Genomic DNA, 10,894 nt, shown 5'->3' with positions numbered 1-10,894 from the left:
GGGAGAAATTATAATATACTGATAGCGGAAACAGGTCATATAGCGCCTTGTGTACCACCCTCCCCTTGCTCAAAGCTAAGTTTTATAATAATAGAAGGTCTCTAGGTTTCAATGGGGAACCCCATACCTCAAAGATCAGCTTTGGTGAACCACATCAAAAGGATCAGCCAGCCTTCTTGTAGATGGAAAGGTTTTTCTCCAAGTGCCTGTAAACATGCATGCAGTGTAATATTAAAGGCACTCGAATTTCAGCCTCTTGCTGCTGGATGCATGCTATGTCTAGAGTGTTGGCCGATCACATTGAATCAACAGCATACATTGTTATTTGACCTTGACGCTGTGAGCACAAGCTGTACTGACAGAGGCTACCATGTTAGTCTAGGGATGTGGATAGCGGACCGTTCTCATGTGAAGAAAATTAAGCAAGTTAACTTACAATAACAGATATATGAAGTGTTTTGTGCAAAAGCGGCAAAGTTGCAAAATGGTGTTTAAACTACTAATGCAGTTATGCTAACATAGCAATGTGTGCAGGCAGAAATCGGTCTTCACTACAATAACTTGCATCCCCGCAATGCACTGCTGATGACGTCACATATTACATCATTCATGACATGGGCAGTGACATCACTGATGACATCACTGATGACATCTCAAATGACATCACTGATGACATCATCCATGTGGAAATCTGATGCACCTCCTCACACCCTAATATGACCTTTGATACACCCACTCTAAAATACAGATTACCATTTTCGAAACAATAGACACACCAATACCAGTTACTACAAACGCACTGATTCCTAGGTCTACAAACACATCCACTCATTGACCCATGCAGTCACTGATCAATACAACACTATCATATGCACTCATATAACTATGCAAACACTCACACAGTCACTCATCCAGAGTTACCAACACATCTAGTCAGTCATGCAAAAAATCAATCACACTTCTATTTACTCACCTGTATCAGTGATTGCATAAGAGAGTAAGTATGCGTTAGTCTCTATATGAATAAGTGAGGTGGTGTGTGTATAACTGTATAAGTACACACTCATCCATACAGCCACTCCCACAATCACTCACTCTCACATATAGTTATTAATATACACCATCAATCACATATCCTGCCTTTTACATATGTAGTTACTCGCACATTTACCACTGAGACATCCATTCACTCACCAACACACCCACACACACTCTCAGGCACCCATAAAAATACTCAGGCAACCAATCAATAACCTATATAGACACTCATGTAGCTACTCACCAACCGATGCAGCAGTTTACACAGCAGACAGACTGATACAGACATTCACACAGTTTCGTCACTAACCCATGCATTCAGTAAGACACATTTAATCACTCACTTATACAGACAGGCACACACCTACTAAATCCTCCATCCAGACACTTATACACCCACTCATTCTTCAAATCACCTTGGCATATATATAAAACATTTTTAAACTTGAGAGAAACACGCAGTCACTGGATGATGTCATCAGTGATGTCATTTGAGATGTCATCAGTGATATCATCAGTGATGTCAATGACCATGTCATGAATTATATAATATGTGACGTCATCAGCAGTACATTATGGGGGCACAGGTTATAGTTAGCTCAACTAACTATAATGGTAGAATTTCTCTGGTTTTGTACGAGTGAAATATCCAACTAATTATGATATAACTGAAATGTATGTTTTTTCAGTGAATTTCAAAGTTTATGGCAATTTCTAACAATAACGTCCCTGAAACCTATGTTTATTTCATTGCATTTCTGAGGTTTTTTAAATGCTAATTTCTAACTATAACGTCCCTGAAACCTATGGCTTTTCAGTGAATATATATATATATGCAGCATGTCGGATTAAATTTTCTTGAGTAAAATTCACAGACTCAGTGCCTTCCTTCTATCGCATGGGAATCGGATTGGTAAACAATATATATATATATATATATATATATATATATATATATATATATATATATATATATATATATATATATATATATATATATATATATATATATATATATATATATATATATATATATATATATATATATATATATATATATATATATATATATATATCAAAGCTCAAAAGTTGCCCTTTGCAACAATAGCCTTTCCTTTCAATAAGGTCAAATCAATAAAGCACAACCCTGCATCATACATGACTTTAACAGCAATAAATAACTGATTAGGAAGCTAGACAGAAAGTAAAAAACAAAACAAATGATCAATCCCTGTCAACAAAAGGCTCAAAAGCATAGAAAGCACAAGTTACATATTTAACAAACTAAAATGATTCTTTGACAAGGAACAAAGTTATTCACACTTTCAGCTTTCTATTGTTGATGTTTTAGATTATTGCACATCCTTCACTTTAACAGCATGAATGAACATAATATAAGAATAATCCAAGATTGACATTTTTGTTTGGTTGATTCTAGGTTTTACTTGTGCTTCTTTAATCATAAAGCCTTGCTCGTTCAAAACTTTTCTCACAAAATCTTCATCGACGCATAACATTGGAAACTTGAAATCGGCTACATACATGTATGTGCATTCCAGAAGCAGAAACATTAATAAGTGACCCCCGCTCTTCAACAATGATGACAAATCTTTCAAACTGCCGATGAAGGAGACATGGTCCTTGCATAGAAATATCAAAGTGTGTGGGACGAGCAGGCAATCAACCTGAGGGAAGGATTTAGGTGCTACCGGACCACTTTCAGAAACCTCTAATTTCATGGTGTTTTTGATGATTCTTTTCGTTTTCTCTTCATTTTCAATCCACTTTTGCCTGGAAAAAAATGCAAAAAGTATTATACAGACCTCCCAGTTGAGTTAAGGCAATCATATTTTCAAACCACTAGTTTTTGTGTCACATTTAACAAGTACTACCAGGTTTATTTAGAGGCATGTGCAAACTCCACGAGTAATACCTCAAGGTGGTAGAAATGTTTGTTGCGTATAATCCTATGATTGCGCAAAGAACTGAGGAATATCTGTGGTGAAAACATTACCATGTTTTCCTCGTTTGTTTGCATATTGCTGTCACCATGTTTTTGATGAGTGTAACCTGTCACACCATGTCATTGATCAAATGAGATAGTACTAGATTTCTCTAAACCTAATGATGAACTTTTTCTGGAACACTGGCTACCAGAGACAGACAGCCGCGGTGCACGGCTATGCCAGAGCAGGAAGTGCGGGAGCTATCCGGGCTATGGAGCAGGGGAGGGTGCCAGATACGGAAGGCCTCCCGGTGGAGTTCTATGCAGTTTATGTCGACCGCCTAGTCCCTCGCCTGACTAAACTGTAGATTGCAGCCAGGGATAAGAGAGAAGTTCTGAGTAGAATACAGGAGGCACTAATAACATCAGTGCTCAAAACTGGGAGGCACATTGAGGAGGTCAGGTCATACAGACCCCTCTCACATTGAATGTGGACTATAAAATTCTCAGTGGCATCTTGGCAGGCAGGCTGGTGCCCAGAATACGTACGCTGATACACCTGGATGAGGTGGGGTTCATCGGTACATGTAAAACCTTTCAGAATGTACAGCAGTTGATGTATATCGTTGAAAGCTCCGCCATACTGCCGCAATGGGCCCTGACATTGTCCAACGATATTTAGAAAGCCTTTTACACATTGTTGTGGGGGGGTTTCCTGTATGTGGTGATGGCGAGCATAGATCTGCGCAGTGTGTTTATCCATTGGACAAATTGCTTTACTCTAACCCAGTAGCCTGGGTGAAAAAAGGCTGCAAAGTAACTTTTGGATTTGACCCGGTCTAGCGCACCCAGATAGCTTCCGTTGGCGCTTCATGCTTTTAAGCACAACATTTCAGCTATCCATTCCAGAGTCATAACTCCGGTTCTGCTAATTGGATTTTTGTCATTTTGGTCTTGTTCTCTTCATTAAATTAAGCTCTGGTATTCTAACCAGGTTTGGTATCTTTTTGTGTGGTGCTTTCCCTGCTTTACTGTTTGAAGTGTTGCACAAATACTTTGCACATTCCCTCTTAAGTTAAGCCTGAGTGGTCTGTGCCAAGCTACCAGGGAGGGAGCACAGGTTAATCGACAGTGTGCTTGTGGCTTACCCATACTGTGGTTCCTGCTTAGACAGGGTGCCAACCAGAAACCCAATTTCTGACAGGGTGATTGTTGAGATGATAGCATCAAGGTTCACCCCACAGAGAGAGAGATATGGCAAGACTGCTGTTGACCTTGTTGGGCTTTCCAGGTGGGCCTAGAGGATGGCTTCTGATAACCAGGTAGCTATATGTTTGAAAGAGGGCACTTCAGCAGACACAGACCAGGGTACCGTATGTCAGGGAGCTCCCGTCATGGCACATGATTGCCATACCAGATGGTGGCAATTGGAACAGACTTGAAAACTTGCTGGAGTTGAGTCTTACAACAGCAGACAACCTTTCTGTTAATGCTGTGATAGTGGATTTTCAGTGCATCTGAGAGCAATACGACATTCCCGCTAGTGTTTTTTTGTTTCCAGATGGACAGGGGCTGCAGTGCATTTGTGAGATTCCCCAGGAGGAATCATGTGATGTCACTTTTCTATAGGGTTCCACAGGACTAGGCTAATTTGGGGCTTGGGCCCTATGAGATCACTGGGAGCAAACAATGGGGACACCAATCACTGACACATACTGGACAAGTATAGTCAGAATCACACCACTAGCGTTTCAAATGGATCCAATTTTATCACATTAGCACCTTCAAGTCTCATGAGGAGCTCAGCTCGTCATGAGCCACGGTGCTCGTGTGCTCATGACGAGCTGAGCTCGTCATGACCGTTAGAACGTTCGCATGCTGGGCAAATTCCCCTTCTGTGCGAGCGTTCTAAAGAAATGGCTGTGGTAATGACGAGCTCAGCTTGTCATGAGCACGGGGCGCTGTGCGCACCCCCCCCGCCCCCCAGCACAGCAGGGGAATTTTCCCAGCAGTGAAGGGGTTAACAGAGCACACTTGCCCTAGATGTGGTGAATATATTGACATATATCTGCATATGGTATGGGATTGCCCAGTCATCCAACCATTTTGGACAGGCGTGGAAACAATAATATCAACAGCAATGGGGAGGCAGTTTATAGGCTCTCCGGGGGCATTCCTGCTGGGATGGTTCACCTGCCATAAGGCAGGTACAGCTACAAACAAATGTATAGGCTTGGTGCTCATACTTGTCGGCGCCAAATTCCACTTGTATGGAAGTCCTCTGGCAGCTCCACTGTACACTCATGGGTGATGGAACTTTGCAAATGAGCTGGCTGTGAGGGAGTTGCACTATAGCAGGAGCTTAACAGGGGATTGCAACCCAGGAGTTGGACAGAGGCCTGGAACCTCATAATGATTGACATCCCACTTTGTGGGAGAAGAGGGTTAAGTAAAATCTGGCATCTTGTGGTGTGGTATCTCTTGAGCGCCAATGGGCGAGGGCCCCCACACAGTATGAATTGGCCTACACTTGCTCACCCACATTCCCGACTAACTTGCCACAAGCAAATTCCATGATTGCATGTATCCCGGGGACACCTCCCCGAACTTACATTGCATCACATATCATGTCATTCTCCCTCTCCCTTTGGCAGGACTCTTACTTACTGTTCATTGCTTTGGTTCATTATTAAGCAGTATCACCATGTTAGAACTGTAGAATTCCCAGAGTTCATTGGATAAGCAGGATTGCACGCACCTTCTCAGTCCATGGCAGACTACAGTGGGATTGGGAACTTGTGCTTACGGATGTGATGTGCAAGATGTTAAAACTTAGTAAAATACGTTTTCAAAAAAAATTAATACATGCAGTACAGTTTCAAAGCCACCACTAGATGTTGCTAGACAGTATTTCTTAGATCAAACCAGTGTAGTGTTGGAATGGAACAAAAAAACAGGCATAATAGTGGGAAATGATCCTTATAATGTGATGCATGACTAAACAGTATATTTTATACCTCTCTTCCTGATTTTCTTGAATAGATTTGAAGCACTGGGTCCAGTTAAATGCTTTTGGTTGATTTTTAAACCAGTTATCTATATATTGCAGGTTGGTGTCTAAATACTCCATGATAATGATCTCCTTGAAGTATGCACATGTTGGGAAAAGCAGATGAATATTTACGAGAACCCCATATAAGACCAGTGTTTCTCCCTTCACAGATCCTATAAAAGAAATGAGCAACATGTTAAGACTTACATTAGGGGTAAGTGTGCATGTTTAAACTCATACTTTGAAAATGATAAATAATGGGTATGATAGCAAAAGAATCATTTTTTAAAGTTTAATTATAAACACATTTGCATGTTATTTCTCTGTATCTCTGGGTGAAGCAAGCTCTAGCTCAAGCTGTCGGGTTTCTGAAAACCTCAACCTATTTCTTATGACAAATGGTCCCTGATAACTTAATCAGTACTTGTTACTACCGTGGCTAACCAAGGCTGCATGCTAGTCATCTCTATGCATATGATCTATGTATTCAATCTGTATGAGAAGCTAGTAAATGTGTCTGCTGATATTCCAATCATTGCTTCTATGCCTCATTGTCTATTGTTTTATGCAAATGATGTAATGCATATTGCAAGTAGAGAGAGAAAGTCAAACATTAGTGAATTATAGCGTAGATCCAGAAGGACCAAATCCATGCTAGATTGTCAAAATACCTCTATGAGATAAACTTACATCCAGTCAAACTAAGTGATTCTCATGTATGTCCCCATTGGTCATTCTTTATATCTTGCCTGAATATGGTCCACTTGGAATTACACCGGATAATCCTTCCTTAAATAGTTTCAGACAACATTTCATAGGTTATGTGTAACTCTTGCAAAAGTAATTATTTGATTCATACTCCCTTGCAACTCAGATGTGGCAAGCTCACTCAAGAAACTCCTCCCTAATTGCCATCTTATATACAGGTAACCTTCTGGTTGATTGGTAAAAGCTGATAACCTTCCTTGCCCTGCCTCCATCCCCTCCCATGGCCTTTTTCTCTACACTCCTTTATTTTACATCCAATCTATACAGAATTGTCTTGCTTTGTATCAAGGTTCAATATATGGAAATCCCCATACCTAAGATTTGGACCATTTACTTGTGAAAATTAAGGATATCAAAATACTAGGAGGCTGAGCCCATCTTGTCTCATCATATACCTAATCAAATACATATATGAAGAGACCAGATGGGCTCAGCCTCTCCAAGTATTTTGATATCTTTAATTTTCACTAGTAAATGGTCCAAATCTGTATTTCATGTTAGGCACATGGTGAATCAGATGCTAAATCTTATTGCCCATTTCAGTTGTAAATATTAGGGGGGCTTTTTGGCAAAAGTAAATGTGTTGGGAATTGTTAATATCAGTTTGGGAAGGGGTTTAGAAATGTTTCATTTCTACAAACTGGTTTGAAGGATTAATGTGGTTCAATTGTGCACCCACAGCAGCATAACTTCATCCATGTGGTGACGCTAAATTTGCTCCTTACCTTCCATACTAAGTTCAAGGCAGATGGTCTTTTATTGCCTGCTAAAAAGTGTGGACGGGAGTAAAACAATTCAATATTATACTTTCAATTAGACATGCTTTATAGGACAACAGACTCCGAATTCCAGTTTTGGTTATAAGGCCAAAAATAATTGAATATAAACACACGTCAATATCTGGGTATATAGATACATAGAAATCAATACAGAGCCAAGTCTACGTATATAAATCATTCGGCATAAGAGACATAATATAATGAACTCCAAAATCAAAATTCAACAAAGGATAGAAGCTGAGTTCAATTCTCTTTTCATTTGAGGGAAAAAAAAGTATCTTTCCCTACTCTGCTCTAAATGAGAGTCCTAACTATTTCCCCAATATCCTATCCCAAAGGTGAAAGCACGTGTTGACTTCTTAAGAAGTACTCACGTCAAATGGTCTTAAAGCTATGGCGCTCGCTCTAAGATACTCCTTCTCCTCCGAAATAGGCAGAAGTCTCCCTAATCTGTCCCTGCGCACCATACAAGAAGACAATGTTCAACCCACAATACGTCATATTCATTGACACCATCCTTCAGCTAGTTTCCAGAGAAGCCTTTAATTAAATTAATTCTTTTCCAGTGGCCTTGGTTCCCAGAGAGGCCAGACATGAAAGCGCCTTCCATTTTTGCCTCCCAGACTTCTTCAAGGACATTCCGAGTATCTCCTTACATCTAAGAATAACGAGGGCAAATTCCGGCACCAGCAGTAGGATGAGAACATACTATCTTCGAGCACACTAAGGATTCATTTAATTACAATTCTTGAGCAACCAAGGAGAAATGAAACTCAAAACAACCTACAGTTTGGGCCTACAATTTAGTCAACTTATACTAAATACAAATACATTACACAAGTATAATTTAAACCTGCACATTACACATACAGGAATTATAAATTTCTTTAATACATACAAAGGCCTACTTAAATGTGCACACTACATTCCGATGCTAATATAACTCGAATAAATGCATCTTAATAATCATGAAACACTGCAAACGATAAAAATACATATGAGTGCATTTAAACCATGAGTATAGTGCACCCATACAATTTAGAGTGCTATAAGCGATCTGTCACTTGCAACAAATGTATCTTGAGAGGAGATTTGTTCATTTTTTGACCAAGACTGCTCTATTGTCTTCTTAGTGTTAAATCTAAAGAAGAGTATTGTCTACATCACTCTCTAGAGCATTTATTTAGTTCTGATAGTGCATCTGTGTTGCTCTGGCAATGCTCTTCTGAAAGAGGTTTTCAAGTGTTGTGATTATTATCCTTATCAAAGAAGAATAGCCAGTGCTTACCAACAGGGCATGAATGGAGGTAATGTGGCTTTCTGCAACCCTAGATTAAAAGAAGGCAGGAGATGGAAAATCCTTCTAGGTTAGGCAGCATGAGAGGACACTGTGTATCTAGGTTGGTGGTTCCCCATCACTCTCTTAGAGCTGCAACAATTTGAAGAATTACAGAATTTCATTTATTTATGTGAGGTAAGCACATGGTTATGACCAAAGCTCCTGTTCTATTGAAAGCAATGGACAACAGAATGAAAAAAATGGTTCTAATTGCATTTTGCGTCCTGATGAAAGCCCTTTACCCAAGAGGGTTCGTTTTAGGGTCTGAAATATGTCAAACATTTTCTAGAACAATTGGACCATTATATCCTTACCCCCGCACAACAACCTTTTAATCATACCCAAACAACTGCTACTAAAGGGATACCTTGATTTTTTTATGGTATTTTTATTAGGGAAACCCCGGCTAGAGAAATATTTAATGTACTCGCTGGAATATGGTTGAGCCTAGTTTTTAGGGACCAGGATGAGACCTATTGATGAAGCATGACACTACTGGAGTGGGTGAGGGTGCAACAAAGAAAAAAAAGTGTTTTCTTTGCCAGCAGCATGGTAAATTGATGCCAAATCTTTTTCCTCATAACAAGTAAGTTATGTATGGGATACTTTTTTGGCAAGTTATTAGTCTGTCTAGGGAGGGTGTATCCCATTTCCTCTACATTCAGTCTATCTTCCTTTTTGGTAGGGCATTTTTACAACACCCTCCTCCAGGTCTGCGTTTGACTGTGGTTAGACTCCATCTTACTTCAGTCAACTGAAGCCAGCTTCTTCCCATCCATATTTACCCCGAGAATAGGAATAATGGAAGCTGTGAGGAGAACATGTGTAATGCCAAATCAAATACTAGATGGTTAATATTGAAATTGGTTATAGTGTGGAAAATGTGTGTAAGGAAATCATGCCATGCTGTTCCAACTGGTCATAAAGAAAACTGGCAATGCTGTTCTAAATCATGGATAATTAAAATGATATACTAATTGAGCACGGTGGAAAAAAATGGACAATGTGTTAAGCCGGTATAATGTCATCTGTCAATATTAGACTTATTTCTTATTGTGAAAACTGACAATGGCGTGGTAACAAACTATATAACTGAGCATTCCACAGTAACTGGACATAATTTAAATTGACAATATTGTTTTAGCTTGTGTACTGTACTAAGCATGAAGAGCAACTTTGGAATAATGGAAAATTACCAGCATGACTAAAGGAAACAGACCTACAAATGCCAATTTTACAAATTGTTAACTGGTGAAAATGTGCTCAATGGGCCTGATGGAAACTGCTGTGATGTGCTAAATAGTTATACAGAAAATGTCAATGCTTTCCTAGCAAACCATAAATGAAACTGTGAAAGATACGCTGCTGATCAAAAACGAAACTGGCAATGGTATACTTACTGAAATTAGTGAAAACTCCCTGTGTTCTGCTAACAGGACATAATGGCAACAGTACAAAGTGATAAACTATAATTTTGGGAGTGGCCCACCATTCAATTGATATGGGTAGCAGGTTTCAATGAGAGAAAACTCTACCTGATCTCCTTAGCTTGATGTCAGTACAAAGGCGTACCTCAGTGATGCTATTAGTAGAGTCAAAAAGAAAGAACTGAAAACATAATAAGTAAGATAAGACAAAATCAGTTAAGCAAAACAAAGAGGGTCCCCAAAGGTTATAGGCAAAACAAAAATAACACCAATAACTATTCTGTGACTAAAGACTACATGCAACATTAATGAAATAATTCTTAGAAAACGGTACCATTAAAAATAGATGTTGGAAAGTACTGCATCCTATGTCACACTAAATAATAAAACAGTAAGAAATTTGACAATTTAGTAACTAACAATTTGCTATATACATCCTAGATTTTTAGATGACATTGTGCCAACACTGCAAAATAACACAGGTGGTGGGGGTCGCTGTAAAAATTATTTTCGTGATTAAATGAGACACAACATGTTGGCATTGAA

The 10,894-nt window shown here is 39.2% G+C and overlaps 1 protein-coding gene across 1 annotated transcript in view; it reads right to left on the bottom strand.

The window, feature by feature from the left end:
• Positions 1–2,135: 2,135 nt before the first annotated feature.
• Positions 2,136–10,894, bottom strand: part of LOC147683746 (nicotinamide N-methyltransferase-like) — a 33,450-nt gene continuing 24,691 nt past the window's right edge. Inside the window, exons 2-3 of the mRNA XM_086944905.1 lie at positions 6,001–6,208; positions 2,136–2,829 (exon numbers count right to left, since the gene is read on the bottom strand). Coding sequence (XP_086801031.1) covers positions 2,391–2,829; positions 6,001–6,208 — 647 coding nt within the window. The 3' untranslated portion in view covers positions 2,136–2,390. The remainder of the gene's footprint in view (positions 2,830–6,000; positions 6,209–10,894) is intronic.

This window comes from Lissotriton vulgaris, chromosome 11 (assembly GCF_964263255.1).
Source record: "Lissotriton vulgaris chromosome 11, aLisVul1.2, whole genome shotgun sequence".
Lineage (NCBI taxonomy): Eukaryota > Metazoa > Chordata > Amphibia > Caudata > Salamandridae > Lissotriton > Lissotriton vulgaris.
Note: the sequence above shows the minus strand (reverse complement) of the source record. Positions and strands in the feature narration are given on the sequence as shown.